Source organism: Oryctolagus cuniculus, chromosome 19 (genome assembly GCF_051225735.1).
Source record: "Oryctolagus cuniculus isolate XC-2025 breed Fujian yellow rabbit chromosome 19, ASM5122573v1, whole genome shotgun sequence".
Lineage (NCBI taxonomy): Eukaryota > Metazoa > Chordata > Mammalia > Lagomorpha > Leporidae > Oryctolagus > Oryctolagus cuniculus.
In genome coordinates, this window is record NC_142885.1 from 69440496 (window position 1) to 69466579 (window position 26084).

Below are 26084 nucleotides of genomic sequence, written 5' to 3' on the forward strand. Positions count from 1 at the left end.
CTGCTGTCTCAGCCCCTCACTGTCCCCTCTCTCTTTCACCTGCACCTGCTGTCTCAGCCCCTCACTGTCCCCTCTCTCTCTCACACCTGCACCTGCACCTGCTGTCTCAGCCCCTCACTGTCCCCTCTCTCTCACACCTGCTTCTGCACCTGCTGTCTCAGCCCCTCACTGTCCCCTCTCTCTCTCACACCTGCTTCTGCACCTGCACCTGTCTCAGCCCCTCACTGTCCCCTCTCTCTCTCACACCTGCTTCTGCACCTGCACCTGCTGTCTCAGCCCCTCACTGTCCCCTCTCTCTCTCACACCTGCTCCTGCTGTCTCAGCCCCTCACTGTCCCCTCTCTCTCACACCTGCACCTGCTGTCAGCCCCTCACTGTCCTCTCTCTCTCACACCTGCACCTGCTGTCTCAGCCCCTCACTGTCCCCTCTCTCTCTCTCACACCTGCTCCTGCACCTGCTGTCAGCCCCTCACTGTCCCCTCTCTCTCTCACACCTGCTCCTGCACCTGCTCCTGCTGTCTCAGCCCCTCACTGTCCCCTCTCTCTCACACCTGCTCCTGCACCTGCACCTGCACCTGCTGCCTGCAGCCCTGCCGGCCTCCACGGCCTTTCTGGTGACTAAGTCACTCTCCGGAGCCTATCATTGGCAAGTGCAGCGTGAGAACGGTCACCTTGGCCCAACCCTGGCTTTAACCGTTAGCTGATCAAGGCAGGCATCTGTGACTAATGGCAGTCCTGGGTACCTCACGAGGCTGAGCTACAAAGTTTGCTACACCTCCCTAGTCCCTGTGCTGAAACCGTAACTCACACTGTGATGGTACCAGCAGGTGAGGTCCTGAGGGTGGTACACTGAGGAACAGGGTAGTGCCCTGGTAAGGGACCCTCACGAGCTTCTGTGCCCCTTCTTCCACGTGAGCAGCAGCAGGAAGGCCCCGCCCAGGAGGAGCACTCTCGCCAGGTATCAAGTCTGCTGGGGTGCTGATCCAGAATCTCCACTCTCCAGAACAGTGAGGAACAAACATGTGTTGTTCATACACCCCCAGGTTAGTGGATGCCATGCAGCAGCCCACGCGACTAAGACACGGTTCCTGGGCACTCCACCAAACTCGGTCTTAGGCTTCCTTTACTGAGGGGCTCAGCTCATCTCCCCACTGGGAAACACTGCAAGCAGGGACTGCCCTCTACCCGAAGCGGGAGAGCTCGCTGCTTGCCTTGGCTGCTGCTACTCAGAAACTGCTTACTGAGCCCATGAACTCAGACCCTGGGCTGGCTCCGCCTCCGACCGTGCCTGTACCCAGACTTGAGAGGTGCTCCCTTCAGAGATCCCCGGGGCTGCTGGGAAGCCTCACAGGACGCCTTGGCTCCACTGACAGGGCGCAAGTGTCTCCCTCCTATCTCCGGGTCTCTTAGGAACATGCATACCCACAATACACTACTGCACTATAAACAGAAACCACGGAAAGCCCCGCCTCGCCTCACTAGTCACCTGCATCAGCTCATGGACTTCAGCGGCACCTTGGTTCTGCCAACCACACTTCACGAGGTAGCAACCATGAGGCCAACACAGGATGAGGAGGTGTGGTGACCTGGCACCCAGACTTCCTCTTTCAGTGTTTCTGGGGGCAGGAGGAAAACATCGCCCTGTACCAGAGCTGCCAGAACCCAGGCAACACCGAGAGGTCACGGGCAATGGCGGCACACCCGAGGGCAAGTGAGGGAAAAGCTTCATGTCAGTCCCAGACTGCAGGCTCCAAGTGCCATCGGTCTCACAGGTAAGGACTCGGCATTACTCCGTTTCTTCCTAAATTGTGATTCCCAAACTCCGCTGTGTGCTGGAATCACCTGGAGACGTTTAAATCCTGATGCCGGGTTCTCTGGCCCAGACCGGCCGACCACTGGTAGGGGTCTAACACTCAGCAGTGGAGAACCCACTCCTCAACAGCTGCTTAACGGCAGCGGACAGAATAAGGACTGCAGCCCAGCTTCCAAGGTCGTATCCACTGCGGCTCACTGGGAGCGCTGCCAATCACTGATCCCAGACTTTGCTGTCCAGAGACTTCGGAAACTCCCAATGCCCAGGTCACACCAACGACAACCAAAGTCAGGCTTCAGGAGTACTTAAAGATCCCCAGGTGAGACCACTGGGCAGCAAGGGCTGGGTGCATGGGCTCAGCTGGGCATCTGTCAAGGAGGAGGCTGAGGCCGAGGAGGTCATGAGGAAAAGCACCAGGGGCAGCACAGGTGGCACGGGCGCAGCCACACGCCCGGACCCGCCACCCCCGACCAGTGCGTGCCAGCGGCAGGACTATAGCAGTCTCCCACGTAGTATGTAATCACACACGCGCGAAGGAAACCAAGGGAGCTGAAAAGGGAGAAACAGAAGCGACGAGGAGCTGTGCCCGGCGACGACGGAAGCCGCTCAGCGCTGCTCACCCTGAGCTCGACCTCCTTGCCCAGCAAGTCGTACAGAGACGCTCCTCTGGAGGTGATTTCAGAAGCAAGCTGCCTGGCTGCTTTCAAGTCTGCCACCTGGAAGGGAAATGCCAAACACAAGCCTCAGTGAGGGATCCCAAAGGACAGTCACAACCAGTCTGTTAGCACAACTGCCACCTGCGAGTGGATGCTGGCTCACAGGGCGCATGCCCACCAGGCACAGAAGAGCGCCCCAGGATGGCTGCTCAGAACACACTGAGCCGAGCACGAGTGGGGCCACTTCCAGGACCCCCGACTGAGAATCCAACGTCAAGGCAAGCTGGATCCACGCCCAGGAGGTACAGGGAGTCTTCAGAGCGGAAAGAGGACTGAAAAGGTGATGTCAATTTTCCATAAACTTTTTGAAGGAGGGAGAAAGCGGACATGCTTCCTATTTGAGGTTACAGTAAGCCCCCCAAAAGTGGTGGGGTGACCAAAGGACAGGGCAAACTGAGGGCATACGCCTGACGGCAGCACCCCGGAGGTCTCTTGTTAGCTTCCTCTCCCTCTCCTCACGGGGCTGCTGTGAGGCCGTGGGGCAACCACTCAGCACCGCCAGGCAGCCCAGGCTCGCACGGGGGGAGCTACTGCAGCAAGATGGCGACTCTGGACCTGGCCCTGCGCACAGCCTTCTCAGGACGTGCCACTCCCACTCCTCCTTGAACGTGCCCACCTTTGCAAAGAGCCAAAACAGAACCGTGCCCCGCCCCGCCCCGCCCACTAATTCCCACCGTCCAATCCAGCGGCAACTCTCCCTTCACGGCAGCTTCCTTCTCATCTCCTTAGTCCCCAGCTCCAGCTTCCCCCCGCCCGGCCCCAAGACGCTCCCTAGCCCCGGCTTTCCCCCCTCGCCTCTGCAGCACTCTCCTCTTTGCCCACTCTCAGCAGTGGAGCAGGTCACAGCTCCGTCACACTCCTCTACCTCACGGCTTCCCCATCAAGGCGTCTGGGGAGTGAACCAGTGGATGGAAGACCTCTCTCTCTCTCTTTGCCTCTCCTTCTCTTTGTGTAACTCCAACTTTTTTTTTTTTTTTTTTTTTTTGACAGGCAGAGTAGACAGTGAGAGAGAGAGACAGAGAGAAAGGTCTTCCTTTGCCGTTGGTTCACCCTCCAATGGCCGCCACGGCCGGCGTGCTGCGGCCGGCGCACCGCGCTGATCCGATGGCAGGAGCCAGGAGCCAGGTGCTTTTCCTGGTCTCCCATGGGGTGCAGGGCCCAAGCACCTGGGCCATCCTCCACTGCACTCCCTGGCCACAGCAGAGAGCTGGCCTGGAAGAAGGGCAACCGGGACAGAATCCGGCGCCCCGACCGGGACTAGAACCTGGTGTGCCGGCGCCGCTAGGCGGAGGATTAGCCTAGTGAGCCGCGGCGCCGGCCGTAACTCCAACTTTCAAATAAATAAATAAATAAATCAGGGGCCTGTGCTGTGGCGTAGCAGGTGAAGCCACCACTTGCAGTGCCGGCATCCCTTATGGGTGCTGGTTTGAGTCCTGGCTACTCCACTTCCAATCCAACTCTCTGCTATGCCCTGGGAAAGCAGTAGAACATGGCCCAAGTTCTTGGGCCTCTGCACCCACGTGGGAGACCTGGAAGAATTTCCTGGCTCCTGGCTTCAGATCAGCGCAGTGCTGGCCATTGCGGCCATTGGAGAGTCAACCAGTGGATGGAAGACCCCTCCCTCCCTCCCACCTACCCACCCATCTTCCCTCCCTCCCTCTCTCTCTCTTCCTTTCCTTCTCTATGTAAATAAATAAATCTAAAAAAATTTTTTTAAATTATCAAGTACAAATTAGCCTGCTATAGATTTATTGAAGTATGAGTCCTGCCTGCTCTTGCCTTGGCAGGGCCAGATCAAATGACTTCACAGGCCTCATAAGGGCTGGGCGTCCCCCACTCCTTGGTATGGCTAATTACTCCAGTGAGAGCCTGGCGCTCACACCCAACATCAGGTGATTACAAGATTTACCCGTCATCCCTCATGGGGAAGCTGCCATCTCCACACAACAAGGGCCCAGCTAGGGTACCGCGGCCTCCGATGACAGCCATGTCAAGAACTCAGGTTCCAGGGCTGGCACTGTGACGTAGCAGGCTAAGCCACCACCTATGGCTCTGGCATCCCATACGAGTGCCTGTTCAGGTACCAGCTGCTCCACTTCCCATCTGGCTCCCTGCTTATGGCCTGGGAAAGCAGTGGAAGATGGCCCAAATGCTTGGGCCCCTGCATCCACGTGGGAGACCCAGAAGAAGCTCCTGGCCCCTGGCTTTGGATTGGCCCAGCTCCACTGCTGCGGCCACTTGGGGAGCGAACCAGCGGATGTACTCCTGGCAAGGTACCTTAGACCTGAGCTCTGCACTGAGGTCTCCAGATGGGCGGGGCAGCCTTGAGGACCCCTTCCTGATCCCAGTTCTGCAGCCAGGGCTGCAGCTCTGCACGGAGGTCTCCAGATGGGCGGGGCAGCCTTGAGGACCCCTTCCTGATCCCAGTTCTGCAGCCAGGGCTTTTCCACTCCCAGTGCTTCCCTGCACCTCACAGGACAAAAACTACTACAGGGACCAGGGCTGTGGCACAGCAGGTAAAGCTGCCACCTGCAGCGCCGGCATCCATACGGGCGCCAGTTCAAGTCCCAGCTGCTGCACTTCCAATCCAGCTCTCTGCTCTGGCCTGGGAAAGCAGTGGCCCAAGTGCTTGGGCCCCTGCACCTGCGTGGGAGACCCAGAAGAAGCTCCTGGCTTCAGACAGGCAGTGGCCATCTGGGGAGTGGACCAGTGGATGGAAGATCTCTCTCTCTCTCTCCCTCTCTCTCTGCCTCTTCTTCTTTTTAACTCTGCCTTTCAAATAAATAATAAATCTTTTTTTTTTTTTTTTTTTTTTGGACAGGCAGAGTGGACAGTGAGAGAGAGAGAGAAAGAGAGAGAAAGAAAGGTCTTCCTTTGCCGTTGGTTCACCCTCCAATGGCCACCGCGGCTGGCACACTGCGGCCGGTGCACCGCGCTGATCCGATGGCAGGAGCCAGGTGCTTCTCCTGGTCTCCCACGTGGGTGCAGGGCCCAAGCACTTGGGCCATCCTCCACTGCACTCCCTGGCCACAGCAGAGAGCTGGCCTGGAAGAGGGGCAACCGGGACAGAATCTAGCACCCCAACCAGGACTAGAATCCGGTGTGCCGGCGCCACAGGCGGAGGATTAGCCTGTTGAGCCGCGGCGCCGGCCAAATAATAAATCTTAAAAAAACAAAAACAAAAACAAAAAACAACTGCTTTCGCCTCCGGCTAGCAACTCCTTCGACAGACAGGCCTCCGTGTCTGCACACACCCACCCGACTCTCACCATTATGGCAAGTGTCCAGCAACGGAGCCTTCACTTTGCCTGTGACCTCTGCACCTCCACACCAGACAGCTCCTGCCCTCGGCCTCCCCACGCCCTCTCTGCCCAGAGTCCTGGCATCTGCTGCTTCCTAAACAGCCTCCTCCCATGGTCTGACAGCAAACCAGGCGGCCGCAGTGCGGCTTTCAGTAGGGATTCCAGGCACGTACGTCTGTCTTCAGAGTAAGTCCAAGGCTTTCCAGGTGCCGAAGGCCTGCCACGGCCTTCCCTTCTGGCCCTCATCTCACAGCTCCCTTGCTCTTCCTCAGAACTACAGAGCAATTCTCAGCACAGACTGCTCAGCCCCACCCGCCTGCATGGCCCACTGCGCCCCCTCAGATCTCTGCTGAACGCCACCGGGGCCCCAGCCCTCCGGAGCGCCCAGCACTGCCTCGCCGCTCGCCACGGCTCTGACGCTGCCGGACTTGTGCACGCACACTCAGCACCACTGCTCAGCCTGCCGCCCCCGCAGAGCACTGGGGACACAGGACCCAGTCCCCTCCGCCCACACCTGGCTGGAAACGCCAGGCCTTCAGTAATCGCGTTCATCCCTGCAGCCGCGCTTCTGTATAAACGCTGACGGCTCTAGCTGGCAAGCGGCCCTCAGACCACAGGAAGAAGCGGCGGTGCCCTGAGGAAGAGGCAGAGGAAGGAATCTTCTGTCCGTCCACGCAAGCCTTCTGTCGCCCTCACCTTGGAGGCAAGATCAAACTTGAACTTGCTGACGTCTTCCTCTCCTGGCTTAGAGCCCTCCATCCCTTTCGTCTTCATAGCATTATAAAGCACGGACGTAACCTTCAGCAACTCCTTCACTGCATACCCATCGGCCTGGTAAAGCTTCTTTGTGTTGAGTTTTATATGCGCCTTAGTAGCCTATTTTTAGACAAAAAAGAAAAAGTCTAAGGTCCCTTCCACGTAATGTCTAAGGCAAACCCATGTAGGTAATTTGAAAATGTCTGTTCCGGGTGGGGCTAGCGCTGTGGTGTAGCAGGGTAAGCCTCTACCTGTAGTGCCAGCATCCCATATGGGAGCCGGTTCAATCCAATTTCCAACCCAGCTCCCTGCTAATGCTCCTGGGAAAGCAGCAAAAGATGGCCTGAGTACTTGGGCCACTGTACCCATGTGGGAGACCCAGAAGAAGCTCCTGGTTCCTGGCTTTCATCTGGCCCAGCTACATCTATCACTGGGGAGTGAACCATCAAATAGATATCTCTTTTTCTCTCCCTCTATCTCTGCCTTTCAAAGATTAAAAAATCTAAAAAAAAGGTCTCTGCCAACAAGTAGGATATAATCTAATGGAATAAAAAGTAATTCAAGGGGCCAGCGCTGTGGCATAACAGGTTAAGCTGCTGCCTTCAATGCCAGCATCCCATATGGGTGCTGGTTCCAGTCCTGGTTGCTCTACTTATGATCCAGCCCCTGCTAATGTGCTAGGAAAGCAGCAGCAGATAGCCCAAGTATTTGGGCCCCTGCACCCACATGCAAGACCTGGATGAAGCTCCTGGCCAGCTGAAGCTCCTGGCTCCTGGCTCCCTGGCCGTTGCAGCCATTTTGAGGAGTGAACCAGCAGATAGACGATCTGTGTCTCCTCTCTCTGCCTTTCAAATAAATAAATAAATATTATAAAAAAAAAGGTAATTCAAGTGACTCGCACCTTGTAAGCAGGTGTGTGAACTGGTGCAATCTCGATGAAGAACTATTTGGTAAAGACGAGAAAATTAAAAATGCATATATCTTTGACCTGGCAATGCTAATCCTGTGAACCTGTTCTGTGGTTACATGCACACAAGTGACAGAGTATATACAGATTATGTGTTACAGCATTCTTTCAAAAACCACAAGTTTTTTTAAAAAACAAACCCTAAGAAGAAAAGCTGGTTACAACTTAAATGTCTACCTACATAAATTACGGCATCTATGCATGCCAGCACCACTCTGGTGCTAAGTGAAAATGAGGAAATTCTGTATGTACTTGGCAAGTTCTCCAAAAACACACTATTAGGTGAAAAAAGTAAAATGCTAGCCAGTGGTATATGCTATGCTATCGTTTGTACAGCAGAAAGGGAAAAAAAAACTAATATATTCTAATTTGCTTACATGAGGGTATTTCAAATAGTTGGTGGAAAGTAACATTAAAAGGTAAGTTTATTTTGGGGAAAAAATATTTGTGATCCATGCATCTGAGGGTGCATCTGAAAGGTCATGTGAATGCGCAGCATGGAAACCATGCATGGATAGAGGGACTTCAGGAGAAATGTGAACAGCATAGTGGTTGTGGGGAAGGCAGCTAGGCTGAAGGCAGAGTACAGGCAGTCTTTATTACTTCATGTTTTTTTTTTTTTTTAATTTTTTTTTTTGACAGGCAGAGTTAGACAGTGAGAGAGAGAGATAGAGAGAAAGGTCTTCCTTCCATTGGTTCACCCCCCAAATGGCTGCTACGGCCGGCATGCTGTACCAATCCAAAGCCAGGAGCCAAGTGCTTCCTCCTGGTCTCCCATGGGGTGCAGGGCCCAAGCACTTGGGCCATCCTCCACTGCACTCCCGGGCCACAGCAGAGAGCTGGCCTGGAAGAGGGGCAACCGGGACAGAATCCGGCGCCCCAACCGGGACTAGAACCTGGGGTACCAGCACTGCAGGCAGAGGATTAGCCAAGCGAGCCGTGGCGCCAGCCAAAAAATATTTTTTTTAAATTATTTGAAAGGCAGAGTGACAGAGAGGGAGAGTAGAGACAGATCTTCCATCCGCTGGTTCACTCCCCACAATGGCTGCAATAGCTGTGGACAGCTGGGGAGTGAACCAGAGGGTCGGAGTTCTCTCTGTTTCTGTCTCTCCCTCTCTGTCACTCTGCCTTTCAAATAAATAAAATAAAATAAATCTTTGGAAACAAAAAACTATCAACTAACCATGAACTGGGCAATTGCCTTAATGAAGAAAACGCGGTCCTGTTCAGTGTCTATGTCAGAAGGGATGTCAGTCTGAGGTTCATACCTGTCAGAGAGAGAAGAAACACAGTGAGTCCAGCAGAAGCGTGCTACAGAGACGGCACCCACAGGACGACGGAGCTCCCACAAGAGGCTCTCCAAGTCCCAGCTAAGGTAAGACTCAGAAACCTTAAGAGTAACATGGAAAACCACAGGGACAAAGCCCTACCTAAGGACAGGTTTAGGGGCTGGCGCTGTGGTGTAGTAGGTTAAGCTTCTGCCTGTGTCGTCAGCATCCCATAGGGGTGCTAGTTTGAGCTCAGCTGCTCCACTTCCCATCCAGCTCTCTGCTATGGCTTGGGAGAGCAGAAAATGGCCCAAATGTTTGGGTCCCTCCACCCATGTGGGGGACACAGAAGCAGCTCCTGGCTCCTGGCTTCAGATTGGTCCAACTGTGGCCATTGCGGCCATTTGGGAAGTGAACCAGCAGATGGAAGACCTCTCTCTGTGGCTCTGTGGCTCCCTCTCTTTCTCTGTAACTCTGACTCTCAAATATATAAACTCTAAAAAGAACAGGTTTAATGGATTTCAAAAATCAAATGTGGGGCTAAGCTTACAAAATTAAACCTGTCTCAGACCGTACAGTTTTGTGAAATGTAAGGTCTAAATAGTTAGCTTTGAGAAGCTGCAGAGTTGAAGCTACTTCTTTTAATTATTGATAATTCATCAGGGTTAGCAGACCATAGCCCTTGACGTGATTCTGTCCAGCTGGCAAGCCAAGGATGGGTCTACATTATAAGAACAAAGGAGAGTATGTGCCAGACATACTACACCATCTGAATTTTATGGGAAGCAACGTGTAAAGTATTTACTGTTGGGTTCTTAACAGGAAAAATGTCAACCAGGAAGTCTGTGAGTTTTATCACACACAGAGAAATTTAAATTATATATAATGTAGGGCACTCATCAGAGTGTGCAGGAAGGTCTCAGGCACTCGGTATTAGGGCCAAGAGAGGTCTGCACCAGCACTTGGCTGAGAATTTTTTTTTTTTTTTTTTGACAGGCAGAGTGGACAGTGAGAGAGAGAGAGAGACAGAGAGAAAGATCTTCCTTTTGCCATTGGTTCACCCTCCAATGGCCGCCGCGCTGTGGCCAGCCTATTGCGCTCATCCGAAGCCAGGAGCCAGGTGCTTCTCCTGGTCTCCCATGGGGTGCAGGGCCCAAGCACCTGGGCCATCCTCCACTGCACTCCCTGGTCACAGCAGAGAGCTGGCCTGGAAGAGGGGCAACCGGGACAGAATCCGGCGTCCCGACCAGGTCTAGAACCCGGTGTGCCGGCGCCGCAGGCGGAGGATTAGCCTAGTGAGCTGCGGCACCGGCCTTGGCTGAGAATTTTCTCTCTTCACCACTGCCTGGTTCATTCCACTCTCCCACAGCATAATTTTTGTAAACTCTTGCTTTTTCTTCATCTCATTTGACAGAGAGATCGATCGATCGATCGATCGATCTTCATCTACTGGGTGACTCCCCAGATACCCAGAACAGCCAGGAGCCCAGAACCCAGTCTGGGTCTCCCATCTGAGTGGCAGGGACCCAGGCAGTTGAGCCATCATCTGCTGCCACAGGGAAGCACATGAGCAGGAAGCCGGGCTGGGAAGTGGAGGCGCTGGGACCTGAACCAGGCACTGCAATACGGCATACGGTTATCTCAAGTGGCCACTTAACCACTGTGCCAAACACCCCTCGTGGCATACTTTTAATTTAGCCAAGTTTAAAAAAACATGTTTGTTTGTTTATTTATTTGAGAAGCAGTGAGAAAGAGACAGCCACAGAGACCAAGCAGAGGGTGTGCCCCCGTCTGCTGCTTCACTTCCCAGAAGTCCACCTTGGCCAGGAGCAGGGAACTCCCGCCCGGACTGTCATGCTGGTGGCAGGAACCCATCTACGTGAGCCAGCACTGCCGTCTCCCAGAGCGTGCATCTGCAGAGAGCTGCGGTCAGGGGCAGGAGCTGAGGGAAACCCTGGCGCTCTGATGTGGGACGCAGACGTCTTGATGGCTCCACGCCTGCCCCAACACAGATGACTTCTACGTCACAACTGAGTCTGTCAAACAGAAATATTTAACTCTTTCTTTGGCATCACAATGTCTTATTTCTAGGTTTCCAGTAAATAAAAGCTAGTATTCCATCTTAGAAACCAGAAAAGCTGCAGTTCAAACCTTTTCACAAGCCAGAGAAGCACTTCGGACACAAGGCCAAAATTGGGGGTGCGGAAATTTTCCATAGAAATATGCCGTGGATACCCCAGGGCTCTCATCATCTCTGTGAAATCTGCCCAAAGAAAAGATAAATCAGCCAGTTTCCCATTAAACCACAACTACTCACCCTGCTCCTGCTTTCTCTCCTACTCCCGTCTACTGAGAGCTTTAGGGCCTGCTTATCAACGCTTATAATAAAAAGGAGGTAACACTTAAAATACCCAATCTTCTACATCTTTAAGTTCAATGAGAGAAGTGATGATGACGTGGGACAATGAGGTTTATGGATTAGCTGTGAATTTCTCTTTGCTATCTTTCTCCTACCCTCAAACCAAGAAATGCCTGGCCTTATAAATTATTTTAACATGCTAATAGTGGATGTTTGGGAAGGGAAAATTAAAGTTCACTTTTTTTTTTTTAGCAAACATATATGGGGACTTTAATACACAAATTTTAAAGATTAGCTACCTTGCTTTCAGAGAAATATTAAGATGGTATGTGATCTATACAGCAATATTTGGTTTATTATAAAACAGATTCAGGAGCAGTAACAGGAGCACTGGTAGTGTCAGCTGGAGACCCCTCATGAAAACCTGCAGTGCTCTGAAGAAAGCAGGACTTGGAAACGAACACAACAAACATTTTTGAGTTCCTACATGTGCCAAAACTGAGCTTCCTCACTAGGGACTGTCTCTCCCTTCTCTCCGGGAAGACGACGTTCAAAATTCACATAGCCCACCAGGGCACCGGGGGTTAGGTCAGCTTTCAGACCACGGCAGAGAAGGTCAGAGCAGGCAAAGAGCAAAGCAGCAAGGGACTCCTTCTGGGGGCAGTGTGCATGGAGCAACAGCAAAGAGCGGCGGCCTCCACCACTCAGGTGCTGCCTAGACGCTTCCTCCCACCACACGGCGGTCACCGCGTGCTGCAATTCCGCTGTAGTAGTGTCAAAGAGGAGCCTAATTCGAGCAAGCCCCTCACCACGCACCACGAAGTCGCATGGCATTCACTTAAGGGCAAATCGACACCCCCTAGCAGAGCGGGACCTCTCACAAGGCTTCGCGGGAGGAGACGGCCATCTGGTAGCTGGTCGTCACCGAGAACTGCCAACCTCAGAGGCTGCGAGTCTCGCCACGGCGGGCGGGCGGGCGGACGTGGCCTCCGGACATCTGCACTGCAGAAAAGAGGAATTCCTAACAGAGCCGAAGGAGGCGCGAACTTGCTTAACAAGGCGGACGCCGTTACGTGAACCTCTAAAAAGCGGGATGGCGGCACTGCTCAGTGACAAAATCTCAGGGGAGCACCGTCCTCCACGTGACACACGCTGTCCTCTGCGAGCTGACCTCAGGGAGAGGCCTGTCAGGACCCCCTGCGCAGGGGGAGCCCGCAGAGAGACACAGCACACAGCGTGGCTCGGTCCTAAGCCTTCGCCTCCGCTTCCTCCCAGGCCTAGCTCCAGGTCACACGAGCCCACCTACCCTCGACGGCGACCAGCCGGAACGTAACCGGCGGGTCCCGGCACCCGCCCTCCCGCCCCCTGGCCGGCGGGGCTCGGGGCCTCCACGCACACAGCAATCCACGCCAGGCTCTGCTCCACCCGCGGCAGCCCCCGGCAGGCCCTAAAGCCCAACACGATCATCCCCCAGCGCCCTCTCCGCTCTCCTGGCTTTCCCACCCCCACCCCGAACAGCCCCTGCGTTCTCCCGGGAATCCCCAACGCGGCAACTGGAGCACCAGCCGCGCGCGGCCCGGGGGCAGGCCGAGAGCCTTCCACCGCCACAGGCAGAGCCGGGGGCGGGGCGGGCTCTGCGGAAAGTTCGCGGAAGAACCGCACGGATTTCCCCAAAACGCTTCTGCGCCCTGGCAAACTCCTCTTTTAAAGCTCCGCCTTCCACGACATGTCTGAAGACGGGGCCGAGGCCCCAGGCGCACGCGGCCGGCAGAGGGGCCCCCAGCCTCAGGGAGACGCGCGAGGCCCGGGCCGAGGCGCCGCCTTACTGCGGAGGTCGCGGAAAGACATGCTGCCTCCGTCCCCCGGCGCCTCAGGTCGCCGCCGCTCGCTCCCGCCGCCCGCAGCCCCGGGCCTCGCCGGTCTCCATGGCAACGCACGGAGCCCGGGACGGCGCGCGGCCGGGGCCAAACAAGGCGCGAGCCGAAACGCGGCGGCGGGCGCAGGCGCACAAAGAGGGCCGTAGGGGGCGCTGCGAGGACGCCGAGGGCGACACGGACACGTGGCCCCGGCTGGCGCGCCTGACAGGGGCTTCACAGACTGCTTCTCCCTTCCATAAACGATGTACTCCCGGGCCGCGTGTCCTTCTTGCGTGCTACGCACAGTGCTTTGCCTCTACGTCCTGTGTGGAAGGCTTGGCCTCGCGCCCCTCCTCCGGAACCGTCGAACGACGACGCCGCGTTCACGAGCGAAGGCGGCTCGTCCCGACCGCGCATGCGCAGCCGCCTGGCCTTCGCGACAAGCCGGAAATCGGCTGGAGGCTGCGCGCGCCGACGTTTGTCCCGGCGACCGCGGCCCCTTCTGGCGGGACATCCGGCCAGCACGAGGGTCGGTCCCCACAGAGTGCCTAACCGGAAGCCGTACCTGGAACGGGCGGGGATGGTGAGATGACAGGAACCTGGACGAGTGGACGGGGAGGAAGGCGGCCCCGCGCGGGCGCAGGGGCCTCCGGGCACGCCCTGCACCCGGCCGGTTGCTGAGGCGACGCGTCCCGTGCCGGACTGAGCGACTGAGGCCTGTGGTGGCGCGAGGATAACCTTCCGCGAGGAGCTGTGGAACCCACATGCGAACAACTGACCCCTTCTCAACCTGGCCCTGTATACGGAATTAAAGTGCCGCAAGCCCACGTGTAGAACCTGAAACTACGTTTTCTAGAAGGAAACCTGGATTGAGCAAGCTGTTTTATGAGTATATAATATACCGAAGCATTTTCCCTAAACAGATTCTCTCAGGATAGGTTGGACTTCGTCGATAATACAACACGTATGCTCCTCAGCTTAGAAACGAACGTTCAAGAGCCACGGTTGTGCTTCGGCGCTATCTTCCGTTGGGGGCGCCCGTTCAAGTCCTGGCTGCTCCATTCCTGATGCGGCTTCCTGCCAGTGTGCCTGGAAAGGCAGCGGATGATGGCTGAAATGCTTAGGCACCTGGCACCCGAGCCGGAGACCAGGATGGAATTCCTGGCTCCTGGTTTCAGCCTGGCCCAACCCTGGCTGTTGTAGCCATGTGGGGAGTTCCCTGCCTCCTTTGGGCACTCTGATATTCAGATAAAGAAGTACATCTTTAAAAAGTTTTTTTTTTCAACAAGTCGAGCTTAATGATGGGATTGTCAGTTACTAGGATTTGTGATTGCGGCATCATCCTTGCTATGAAAAAAGTGCTCCAACGGACATGGCTTCTGTAAGGAAGCTTAGCAGGAGCAAGGAAACAGCAGTGAAAATTCGGGCTGGTTAACATCAGGTTACTTCGGGTTACCTTCCTTGTATAGGTTAAGGCACAGGGGATTTCCTTATCATGCTAGCTCGGGTTGACTCGCTTGACGGTTTTAATTGGTTGTGTGAATTTCCTGTTTGGGAGGAAGCTTGCCCATTTCCAAGTTCACTGGGATTATGAGGCACCTCGCATGTAGGACTCCATTCTGCTTGGTCTGGTCTGTTAACATGACTCCCACAAATTTTATTTAACAACACTATATAAAAGAAAACTAAAAGATGAGCCACCATCTAGGAGATGTTAGGCACAAAACACATATCTGACACCAGGTCTCATATCTGGAGTGTATAAAGAACTCAGCACTCAGGACAATCCGTTTAGCAAATGGACCAAAACCTAAACAGGTACTTCACAAAAGAAGATATATGGATGACTAACAACAAGCAAATGAAAAGATGCTCAGAATTACCAGTTATTAAGGAAAGACACATTAACAACAGCAAGACACCATTATGAAGTTGTTAAAATGGTTAAAATCACAAGCAAACAATTCTGACAATGCCAAACACTTGAAAGGAATTTCGAGCATCCTGAACTGCTCTGGAAATGATTGATAGTTTCTTGTAAAGTTAAACACGCAGACACTTAAACTATGATTCAGTAATCCCACTAATAGGTACTTACCAGAGGGAAATGAAAACCTGTATTTATGTCAAAACCCGTATCTAAATGTTTATAGCAGCTTTATTTGCAATCACCTGATTCTGCAAACCATCCAAGTGTCTGTCAACTTGAGAATGGATAAACTGTGGAAGTCCCTTGTATGAAATATCCCTCAGCAACAAAACAGGAGCAAACTCAGGACACATTGTTATACAATGAGTCTCCAATGCGTGGCTAAGTGAAAGAAGCCAGACTCAAAAAAAAAAAGCTACACATTGTATAATTCATTTATATGAGAACAGGACAAGATGAAACTGCACATGGGGCTGGCACCACCGCCTGCAGTGCTGGCATCCCACATGGGCGTCTGTTTGAGTCCCGGCCGCTCCACTTCCGATCCAGCTCTCTGCTCATAGCCTGGGAAAGCAGAAGGAAGACCACCCAAGTCCTTGGGCCCTGCACCTGCGTGGGAGACCCAGAAGAAGCTCCTGGCTTAGGATTGGCACAGCTCGGGCTGTTGTGGCCATCTGGGGAGTAAACCAGCGGATAGAAAACATTCTCTCTCTCTCTCTCCCTCTCCCTATCTCTTTCTCTCTCTCTCTCTCTCTCTGCCTCTCTGTAACTGACTTTCAAATAAATAAATAAATCTTAAAAAAAAAAAAACAAATAAAAAGAAACTGTACAGGCAGAAAACAGACCAGTGGTTACTAGGGGGAGTTGGCTACAAAGGTGTCCAAGATAATTTGGGGAGGAGATGGCTCTGTTCTGTACCTTGATTGTGGTGGTAGTTACAGGACAGTAAGGTGTTTGTCAGAACTCATAAAACAGTGCACTAAAAAGGGTGAATTTTGGAACCGCATTGTGGCTCAGTGGGTTAAGTCACAGCTTACAACAGTCCGAGTCCTGGCTACCCCACTTTCTATCCAGCTCCCTGCTAATGGGCCCTAGGGCTTGGGTCTCCCCACTGTGGGAGACCAGATGGAGTTCCTGGCTCCTCGCTTTGGCCTGGCCCAGCCCCTTCATTACAGATGGTTGAGGAGTGAACCAGCAGATGGAAGATCAATCTCTCTCTGCCTTTCAAATAAATAAATCTTTAAGACTTAAAGGGTGAGTTTTACCATATTGAAAAGAAACATGGGCAAAACCAAACTCTAAAAGGAAAAAGACTACCCAGTGACTTCCTATTACATCTGGAATAAAACTCAACCCCTCAGCCTGGCCTCCCAGGTGCCCCAACCATGGTCCTCACCGCCTGTGTCCCATGCACCCTGGCTGCCTTTCCCCTAAACTTGCCCATTGTGTGCTCTGACGGACACTTGCAGCCCCCTCTGCCTGGAGGGCTCTTCCCAACTGCAGCTGTTTGTGTGGTGGCTCCTCTGCCCACTCAGGTCTCACCAGATGACTGTGTCAAGGAGGGCTGTCTGACCACCTGCGCCAAAGCAGGACCGTCCCCAGCCTCCTCCCGGTTACATCACTGTTATCTCCTCTGCTTCTGTGTCTCTAATCTGGACATGTGACCTCCATGAAAGCAGAGAGCTTTTTATGCCTCATTCTCGATTATATCCCCAAATCGACACAAGTCTTCAGAATTTATTTGTTAAGTTACCTGCCTGACCAAATGAACGCGTGCAGGAATGAGTAGGAGTAATCACTGGGTTGAGGCAAAGTCTCTGAGGAAGGGCCAAGCCTTCTGTGTTGTTGCCTGCCATCCCCTTCTCCCTACATGCCTCTGTCCTGGCTGGGAAGTCCCAGTTGAGGGCTGGATCTAGGGTAGGTGTTAATTCTGGGCTTGTGTGCTCACAACAGGCCACCAGCATCTGAAGTGCTGCTTTGCAGTTAGGGCAAACTGGAGTCAACAAGCTCCTGGCGTTGTACCCAAAAGAAAGCAGTCTGCCGGGTGAACTTGAACAAGTTCCTTAACCTCTCTGGTTCAGGTTCTTTAACCTTAAAACAGGGCTGTAATACCTGATGGTATCGCATTATATGAAGGCTGTGAGAATTCAACCAGGCATCGTGGGCAGAACCCACTGTGGTCGGTGGGGCTCTTGGGAGCACAGAAGGAATCCGAGCCTCCTCACTTGATTTTTAATATTTATGTATTTATTTAATTTGAAAGATAGATATATAGAGAGAAAAAGACAGGTAGACCAACAGAGATCTTCCATGTGCTGGGTCACTTCCCAAATGTCCATAAACAGCCAGGGCTGGGTCAAGAGCCCAGGATTTAATGCATGTCTCCCACGGGTGGGTGGCAGGAATCTAAGGACTTGGGCAATTTTCTGCTGCTTTCCGCATATTAGCAGGGAGCTGGATCAAAAGTGGAGCAGCAGGGACTCAAACCAGTGCCCATATGCGATGCTGGCATGGCAGGCAGAGGCCTAACCCACTAGGCCACAGCACCAGCCCCTCCTTGCTAAGGCCGGGGGCTGGTGCTGTGGCGTAGCAGGTAAAACCGCCGCCTGCAGTGCCGGCATCCCATATGGGTGCCAGTTTGAGTCCTGGCTGCTCCACTTCCTATCCACCTCTCTGCTATGGCCTGGGAAAACAGTAGAAGATGGCCCAAGCCCTTGGGCCCCTGCACCCATGCAGGAGACCTGGAAGAAGCTCCTGGCTCCTGGCTTCGGGTTGGCACAGCTCCAGCCATTGCAGCCAATTGGGGAGTGAACCAGAGGATGGAAGACCTCTCTCTCTCTGCCTTTCCTTCTCTGTGTAACTCTTTCGAGTAAAATAAATAAATCTTTAAAGAAAAAATAACCTAAAGCCCTTTCTGTTCTAGGATTCTATTTGGGACATGACATTTAGTTGTCACATTTCCCGAGGTTCCTCTAGACTGTGGCAGTTTCTCAAATGTTCTTTATTCTTGATGACTTGGACAGGTTTTTTTGTTTGTTTGTTTCTTATCAGTTACTTTTCTTGTGTGGTTAAATACATGTAGCATAAACTTCCCTATTAAGTGTTCGTTTTAGCGGCATTAGCTTATAACGCTGCTTAGCAATCACCTCCATCTAATCTCAAACCATCCTGAGCATCCATAAAGGAAATCTGCTAGTAGCTCAGCAGTCAGTTCCCGACCCCACTCCCTTCTGGTCCCTGGCGGGCACCTTCTGCTTCTGTACCCACGGATATCTCACAGAAACGGAATCAACACATGTGCACTTCCATGTTTGGTTCTTTCACTTACTAGAACGTTTTTGAGATTCCTCCGTAACAGCACATATCAGTACTGTATTCCTTTTTACTGTAAGTGATATTCTTTTTCAGCCAAGTAGCATTCCACCAACTTGTTTCTCCCTTCATCTGTTGATGAAGACTTGGGTTGTTTCCAACTTTTGGCGATTGCGAATAGTGCTGCTGTGTGTTGTCAAAGTGTTTGCTTGAATATCTTTTCAGTTCTTACGTGTGTATCTAGGAGTAGCCTTGCTGGGTTATATGGAATTGTATGTTTAACTCTTTTCTGTAGTGGCTTGCACCTTTTTTTTTTTTTTAGGATTTATTTTATTTATTCGAAAGGCAGAGTTACAGAGAGGCAGAGGCATGGGGAGTGGGGGCTCTTCCATCTGCTGGTTCATGCCCCAGAAGTGCCTCTGTCTCTGCCTCTCTGTATCTTCTCCTTTCAAATAAATAAATCTTTTTAAATTTTATTTTATTTTATTTTAAAATAAATAAATCTTGAAAAAAAAAAAGCCTCAGGGGCTGGCACTGTGGCTCAGCGGGTTAACACCCAGCCTGAAGCGCCAGCATCCCACATCAGCACCGGTTCTAGTCTCGGCTGCTCATCTTCCAATCCAGCTCTCTGCTGTGGCCTGGGAAAGCAGTAGAAGATGGCCCAAGTCCTTGGGCCCCAGCACCCGAGTGGAAGACCCTGAAAGAGCTCCTGCCTCCTGGCTTCAGATCGGTGCAACTCCGGCCATTGCGGCCAATTGGGGGAGTGAACCAGCAGATGGGAGACCTCTCTCTCTCTCTCTCTCTCTCTCTCTCTCTCTCTCTGCCCCTCCTCTCTGTGTAACTCTGACTTTCAAATAAATAAATAATTTTTAAAAAGCCTCATGTATCTACGAACACCCTACTGACTGTTTTTCTGGAGAACCCTAATGCACTACCCACAGGCCATTGTGATTTGATAAGGACTGCACTGACCACTTTGGGGGTACTGCCATCTTCACAATATTGTCTTCAAACACGAACATAGACTTTTTTTCCCATTTATTTTTCTTCAGGTTCTCTCAGCAGTTTGGTTGTATTCAATGTTGATTCTCTCACCTGTTTGGTTAAATTTCTTCCTATATTACTCATTCTTTGTGCATAGAAATATAATCTATGGGCACTATCTTGCGACTTTGCTCGATTTCATTAGCTCTAGTAGGTTGGGGGTTTTTAAACGTGCTTTCCTTTACAATCAAGATTATGTCATCTGTGAATCAGGGAAGCTGAATATTTAAATTCTGTAAAACTACCAAGCTGTTTTCCAAACTGGATGTGCCCATTTACACCCCGCACCAGGAGTATGTGAGGGCTCCTGTTCCTCCACACACTACCAGGGGACTCACTAGTAGGGAAATGGACAGGGAGGCAAGTGACTTGCCCTGTTACCCTGAATCAGCTTTCTCTGCATGTCAGGTCCTGGCAGGACTGCACCTCAAACCCTCACTGTTCCCCAACCGCTGAGGCCGGAGAGGTCGCTCCAAGCAGGCCGTCTGGCGTGGACTGCGCCAAGTCAAGGGAACCAGGGACTTCCTCTGTGGTTCTGGTCCATTTCCTAGCCCTCCCCTAGACACCATCCCCAAACCAGTGGCTTCTCAGGAAGGCTGAGTCTTCCCTGTGACATCATAAGAGCCAGTCACCACGGGAGACCTGCAGACCCACCTGCTAGGCAAGGAGAGAGCAGGGCTGTGCCACACACGCGGCCTGACAGCTCCTCCCCCACCGCGCTGGCCCTCCATGGAAGCCTTGGTCTGTGCGTTCTCTGAGCTGCGCATCAGAGAAGGTGCTGAGCTGTGGGTGGGGGTGGGGGTAGGGGTGGGGGGAGAGCCAGGAGAGGGATGATCAGCTGTCCCGACCTGGGCCCCAAGCTGCTGGGTGGCCCTGGGGACAGGCGTGCTGGGCCATGTGACCCTGGGCTGGTCACTTAACACTGGACCCACTATGCAGTGACCTCACTGTCATCAGAGTACTCATTCTACGGTTGGGGCCACAAAGGGGTCACTGAGAAGGCCCCAGGTTTCCTGGATCTCCCTTGTCGGCTGGGGAAGGGGGAAAGAGTAACACATTGGGTGGGGCCAGGGGGCTGAGCCCATCTCACAAGGCAGGTAAGCTGAGGCTCAGCAGGCTGGGAGCAGAGTCCAAGTATGAGTCATCCCAGAGGCACACTGCTAAGTTCTCTCCTCCTGGCTGCTGGGCCGGCCAGCCACAACCTGGTGCCCCTCTCCCCTCTGCAGATGCAGTGGGCCGGGCCCAAGGACACCTCAGCCACCTCGACACACCGCTCAACATCTATGAGGGGGGGCTGGGGAACCAGCAGCAGCAGTGCCCCGTTGCCCAGGGCAGCAAGCCCAAGAACTTCCGGCTGCGCCACCTCCGGGGCCTGGCTCTCTACCTGCCGGGCCACATGCAGCCTGCTGGCCAATGTAAAAGCCATTGGCTGGGCCAGCTCATGACCGGCGGCTGCCTGCCACAGCCTGAGGGCTCTGCCTGGCCCCTGGTGCTGCCACAGGGGCCTCTGGGCCCAGGTAACAGCCGTTGCTCAGCCCTTCTGGAAGCCCAAGTGCCCGGGGACAGCCTGAGAAGCACAGGTGAGCTCTGTCGAGGCGGCCCTGGGGACAGAGGGCAAGATCCGTGGGGAGGGCTGGTCTGGGGACTCAGATGGACCTTTTGCATTCTCAAGCCGCCTGAGGGGAGGGGGAGAGGTCCAGCAGTGGAGAGGAAGGGACCTAGGGGCCAGGAGGCCCCTATGGTGGTGATGTCGCACTCTGAGGGATTCGGGTCTTGATGCACCTGGCGCCAGCCTTGTGCTCGCTGCTGGCAGGTCAGAAAGCTGCACGCCCCCGCAGTCTGGGCGCTGGTGGCGCACAGCTGGGGTGTGGCGAGGGGGTGTGAGGCGAAGGGGAGGCGCCTGTCTCAGCGCTGCATCTGATGCCAGCTGTCTACCTTGCTGGGTCTCTGTGTGTAAAATGAGGCTTGCTTCAAGTTGGCGGGAGGGACCATTCACCCCCCACCCCCTCTCCAGGGTCCTCTCCAGGCAAGGCTGCCTCCTTTGCCCTTTGGGAGGCTGCTGGGTTCTGGGGACCCCAGGGCAGGCTGCTTCTCCTCCAAGCCTCTTAGTGACCCCTCTCTCTCCTCCTCCCTCAGCTTCCAGTTCCAGCTCAGACCAGACCCAGGACACGCCCTCCCAGCCTGGGGCCCCTGAGGGCTTGGGGGTCAGGCCCAAGAGGTCCTGGGGGGCCTTGGAGGAGACCATTTGCCCCTTGTGCAAGAGAACCCGCTCTGGGGCCCTGGAGAGGCAGTAGGGACCCTCGAGTGCCAGGGCTGTGGACAGCAGGGCAAAGGATGGCAGTGCTGGCGGTGGCCAGAGAGGCGGGTCCAAAGAATGGGGGGGGCGGAGCCCCTCCCCACAGTAGCCCTCCCCACCGAGCCACCCTGGCAGCTGTCCGGTGGCACCAGACCTGGGCCAACCCCGGGGAAAGGCCGGGGGGAGGGAGGGAGGAGGTCCTGTGGGAGGGACGGAAGACACGTAAGCACAGCCGTGCCCTCGCAGCCTCAGCCTCACATCAGCCACTGGCACCTGGGAGGCAGGGCCGGGCGGAGCATCAGGTTCCCGAGAGGTGGGGGGCCCTCAGGTCTAACGTCAATAAAAGCAAGGCCTGCACCTTCTTGTCTGTCTCTCACCAAGCTGACTCAGGCGGAAACAGGCCACTGTCACCCCAGGGACGGGTCTGCAGTGCTCCTGCCCGTCGCTGCGAGGTGGCACACCAGTCAGAGCCACACACAGTGGGCTGATGGAGTACCCCAGAGGGGTCCAGGAGGGCTTCTTGGAAGCTTCCTGGCCCTATAGAGTGGGTAGGATCTCACAGGCCCAAATGCACAAGCGGTGTTTCAGGCAAGGACACGGGCTCCCAGCTACCCCATCCCTCCTAGCAGGAAAAGCAAAGACCTACCCTGGTGGCCCCACTCTCCACTGGACTGGAATCCGGGCACCCAGGTGGGGCCTTCCTCTGTGCCAGGGTCTGCTGACATCTGGGACTGGGTCTCTGCTGGTGCTGGGTGCCCTCCTCCTGGCCTGACAACCCACCTCCAGACGTGGCCCAAAGCCCCCACTCACTGAGAACTGCTGCCCATACCACTGGTCTGTCCTGTGGGGAGAGTGGGAGCATCGGGGCGGCCTCGGTCAGGTGAGCACTCAGCACTGCCCCTACCTTGGGCCCCTGTTGGACGCACGTGCCGGCATCAGGACAGCAGGACTCCTTCCCTCAGCCCCGCCCCCTCCCCTCCAGCCTGGTCCTAGGCGGGGCATTTCCTAGGTCCCTGGGTTGTTCTGTGTGGAAGCGGCTGGGTGGCGGCAGCAGCCCCCAGGAGGAGCAGAGCGAGTGGGTGTCTGAACTGCTCAGGAGCAGCCAGGGCTGGGCAGTGTCTCTGCACGACCCCAGGGGGTGATAGGAGGCGGCTGCCCCCGCCCTCTCCCCTAACAGCCAAGCACACCCGATAGCCCACTGCTCAGGAGACATCAGCGAGGCTGCCAGAGGCCAGGCCACCAGCCCAGCGCTGCTGAGGACAGGGTGGCTCTGCTGCCCAGGGGGACACACACGATGGACATTGCCAGCAGCCAGCAGTTTGGGACAAACCCAAACCCCTCACCTTGGCACAGATGGCCGTGCCGTGGCCAGTTTGGTGACCCACAGAGTCACACGGCCCCATATTCTGGCCCTCACTTAATTCCTTCCTCTTGAATGGGGTGTGGCACGGGGCCTCGCTTGACTGATACTGGCAGTGAGGCCTGGCTGCTTGCAGGGTGAGCTCCGGGGGCCAGAAGTCACGTGAGGAGTCACCTACCCAGAGCCGGCAGAACAGGGAGTCCACGGGCAGGGAGCGTGGTCACCCACGGCCAAGCTGGCTGCAGCAGCCCTCAGTAGGCTCTCCAGCTCCTGGGCCCACCCCAGCCCCCCGTGCAGCTGACTTTCCCCACGAACGCCTGTCCTGACGGCACAACCATGAACTGCTGCTGGGTCTGGGGGCCGTCTGTTAGTCCCAGCCGGCGCCCTTCCCTGGGAGACATCTGCTGCAGTCACACGCGAGCCCAACCCCAGCTCCCGCACTCCTCCCCGATGGACAAAGACACAGAAGGGCCCCCACGGTGTGCTGGTGATGCGCTGGGCCTGGCGTTGGGAGGAGACCAAGGCCTCTGCCAGCAGCCCGTGGGCAGGCTGTGTCTCAGACACCAAGACCCCTTGTGGGGCCTGCAGACAAGTGTGCCAGGCCCAGTGCCCGGCAGGAGACCCCTGTGTGCTGTGTGCAGGGGGATGGAGGCACTGGCCCAGCAGGCTGGCACCTGCGCAGGCCCGTCGTGGGCGTGCCGACCCAGGGCCCCCAACCACGAGGCTGTACCACCCTGGGAGGCTTCTATAAACCAGAACAGAAGTTTCAGGGGGGCTGCAGAGCCACCCACCTGGTGCACGGCCAAGCTCGAAGCTGAGCTTGGGGAAATGGAGCCACCAGGGGCAGCTGCTGAGGGCCCGTCGATGAGGAGGAGCAGAGACCAGTGTGCAGTCGGTCCCTTAGCTGGAAGCCATCCTTCTGAGAGCAGTGCACAGTCCCCAGACAGATTCTCAGCCCCAGCCTGGGGAGGCAAACCCTCGGGCAAGGCCTGCAGGCAGCCTGCCAACCGGATGCGCCCACTCACAGTCTATTTATTCATTGGTGTTCAAACACTACCATCCGCTCAGCACAGAGCTGGACAATGCAGTGATTAAGGGGGCAGGGTGGGGGAGGGCGGGCAAGGCATCTGAGCTGGATTCTGAATGTCCAAGGCAGAACCTTCTGGAAGACTCTTCCCTCACCCGATGGGGCAGAAATAATCACATGATCACCGTTGATTCTGAGCAGAGGCCACCATGGCGGCAGCACACGGCCAGCAGCAGCCAAGGCTGGACCACTCCGCAGGACGCTGCCCAGGAGGGGCTGCCAGCATGCTGAGGACCCTTCCCCCTGCTGTACGGCTGGGGTGGGACACTCAGGGCACTGCGGTCCCAGCTGCCTGGGTTGGCTCCCCTCTCGCACAGGCCAGCGGTGCAGCGGGGCTGGGACCCTCTGCCACAGGGCTTGGACACTATAGCAACACTGGGCGGACCTGCCTCCCTGGTTCCTGGCCGCTCTGGAGGGCAGGACAGGCAGCAAATGGCTCTTAGGGGATGCAGGGCGGAAGGAACGCTAGATGTGTGTGATGTCTGCATACTGCAAACACAGTTCAGAGCTGACGCGGCCTCTGCCCTCGGAGGCTGAGGGGCCACAGGCATGTGACTCACTCCTGCCCTCTGGCCCTGGCTAGACCAGACCAGTGAGCGCAGTCTCCCATCTGCACAGGCCAGGCCCTGGAGCTGCGGCTCATGGAAGCACGAAGGAGGGGAACAACCTGTCTTGAGCCCAGCTCCCAGCGGCAGGCCAGGGGTGCGGAGCAGCCCAGGACCCAGCGGGCAGGCCGGTGTCTTGGGGACAGCCGGGAGCTAAGCTCCAGAGCTCTGTGCTCGCAGGAAGAGCCTCCCCACCCCGGCCGCTGCTCCAGGCACCTTGGGGGGCGCCGGGGACTGGGGGCCTGGACTCCTTCACCCTCCACTTTGTTCTGAGGCTCCTGCGCCTTTGCGGACAAACACGACTGTAACACTTGTGCCGCTCCCTCGCGGCACAAAGTCCCCTTCAGCTTGCAGGAAAGGGCCGACGGAACAGGCGGCAGGGGAGGAGAGGCCCGGGCAGTACGCCCTTCCCGGTGAGAGCAGCCCCCCTGGCCAGCCGCCTGGTGGGGAGGATGCATGAGTGTGGAGGCAGGACCAGGGCACCGGGCAGAGGCAGAAGCTTCCAGAAGCCAGGAGAGCTGGGGAGCCTGTGAGAGAGAAAAGTGAGGTAAGATGAAGGCCCCATGGAGACTGCCCCACCCCACCGTGAGGCCCTGGCACCCCGGGGGCAGGAGCCCATCTGCAGGTTAGTTTTCGTCAGTGACTGCCAGGTTCCCTTTGCCCCTGGCACAACTGAAGGCACTGGTGTTTCTACACACAGATGCAGCCCAGGTAGCCACAGGGCCTGCTGTGCCATCACCAGCCTGCACTGGGCCACGTGGGTGCACGAGGGTGGGCCCTGGGCTCGCCCGCCCCTCCCAGCACTGGTGTTCCCTGAGGCCGGGAGAGGCGGGCTCATCTACAGGGGCTGATCTGAGCCGTGGGTGGTGGTACTGCTATAGAGCTGAGGTCTCTGTGGATTTCCCGTGAGCACATCTGGGACACAGGGGAAGCTGAGCAAGCAGGGTGTGAGGGGCAGGGGGTGTGGTTTTAATTTTTTGAACCATGTGATTACGTTATTTAAAAGGCAGAGAGCCTTGGGGCTGGCGTTGCAGCACAGGCGTTAAGCTGCCACCTGTTCGCTGGCATCCCACGTGGGGACCACTCCCAGGGCCGGCTGTTCCACTTCCAATTCTGCTCCTGCTAATGGCCTGGGAAGGCAGTGGAAGCTGGTCCGAGTGCTCGGGCCCCTTGCGTTCATGTGGAAAACCTGGATGTAGATCCAGGTTCCTGGCTTCGGCCTGGCCCAGCCCTGGCTGTTGTGGCCATTTGGGGAGTGAACCAGCACATGGAAGATCTCTCTCTCTCTTTGCCTTTCAAATAAATAAATCTTTAGCTCTACCTCCCCTCCCCACCCCCACCCCCCAAAAAAAACAAAACCAGAAACGAAAGCAAGCCTTTCTGGAAGCGAAGCTCTACAGGGCTGCAGAGCCCC

General features: G+C 55.4%; 3 protein-coding genes across 31 annotated transcripts in view; 1 reads left to right on the plus strand and 2 right to left on the minus strand.

Moving 5' to 3' along the window:
* The window catches only part of IFT38 (intraflagellar transport 38), a 46677-nt gene extending 31302 nt beyond the window's left edge, over positions 1 to 15375 (minus strand). For 3 of the 29 annotated variants that reach the window (XM_070064019.2, XM_070064014.2, XM_089321353.1), the window contains exons 1-5: positions 13341 to 15375; positions 10973 to 11084; positions 8737 to 8821; positions 6527 to 6706; positions 2433 to 2528 (exon numbers count right to left, since the gene is read on the minus strand). In XM_070064019.2, coding sequence (XP_069920120.1) covers positions 2433 to 2528; positions 6527 to 6706; positions 8737 to 8821; positions 10973 to 11073 — 462 coding nt within the window. In that variant the 5' untranslated portion in view covers positions 11074 to 11084; positions 13341 to 15375. Of the gene's footprint in view, positions 1 to 1485; positions 1747 to 2432; positions 2529 to 6526; positions 6707 to 8736; positions 8822 to 10972; positions 11085 to 11989; positions 12183 to 13006; positions 13320 to 13340 lie in introns of those variants that run through there. The other 26 variants (XM_051836257.3, XM_070064018.2, XM_089321351.1 and 23 more) reach the window with 23 other exon arrangements.
* A 2945-nt stretch (positions 15376 to 18320) lies between these two features.
* Positions 18321 to 24439, plus strand: C19H16orf90 (chromosome 19 C16orf90 homolog). Its single transcript, XM_002722792.6, has 3 exons — positions 18321 to 20097; positions 20549 to 20902; positions 21459 to 24439. The coding sequence occupies exons 1-3, from the start codon at positions 20052 to 20054 to the stop codon at positions 21614 to 21616; spliced, it is 558 nt and encodes a 185-aa protein (XP_002722838.3). The 5' UTR covers positions 18321 to 20051; the 3' UTR covers positions 21617 to 24439.
* The window catches only part of NAA60 (N-alpha-acetyltransferase 60, NatF catalytic subunit), a 32452-nt gene continuing 30358 nt past the window's right edge, over positions 23991 to 26084 (minus strand). Inside the window, exon 7 of the mRNA XM_051836270.3 lies at positions 23991 to 25197. The gene's annotated coding sequence lies outside the window, so the exon portion shown is untranslated. The remainder of the gene's footprint in view (positions 25198 to 26084) is intronic.

Coding starts and splice junctions, on each gene's coding strand:
- C19H16orf90 (XM_002722792.6), top strand. CDS start 20,052: ATGGAAGCCTTGGTCTGTGCGTTCTCTGAGCTGCGCATCAGAGAAG. Junction 20,098..20,548: donor TGAGCTGCGCATCAGAGAAG/GTGCTGAGCTGT, acceptor TCCCCTCTGCAG/ATGCAGTGGGCCGGGCCCAA. Junction 20,903..21,458: donor GGACAGCCTGAGAAGCACAG/GTGAGCTCTGTC, acceptor CTCCTCCCTCAG/CTTCCAGTTCCAGCTCAGAC.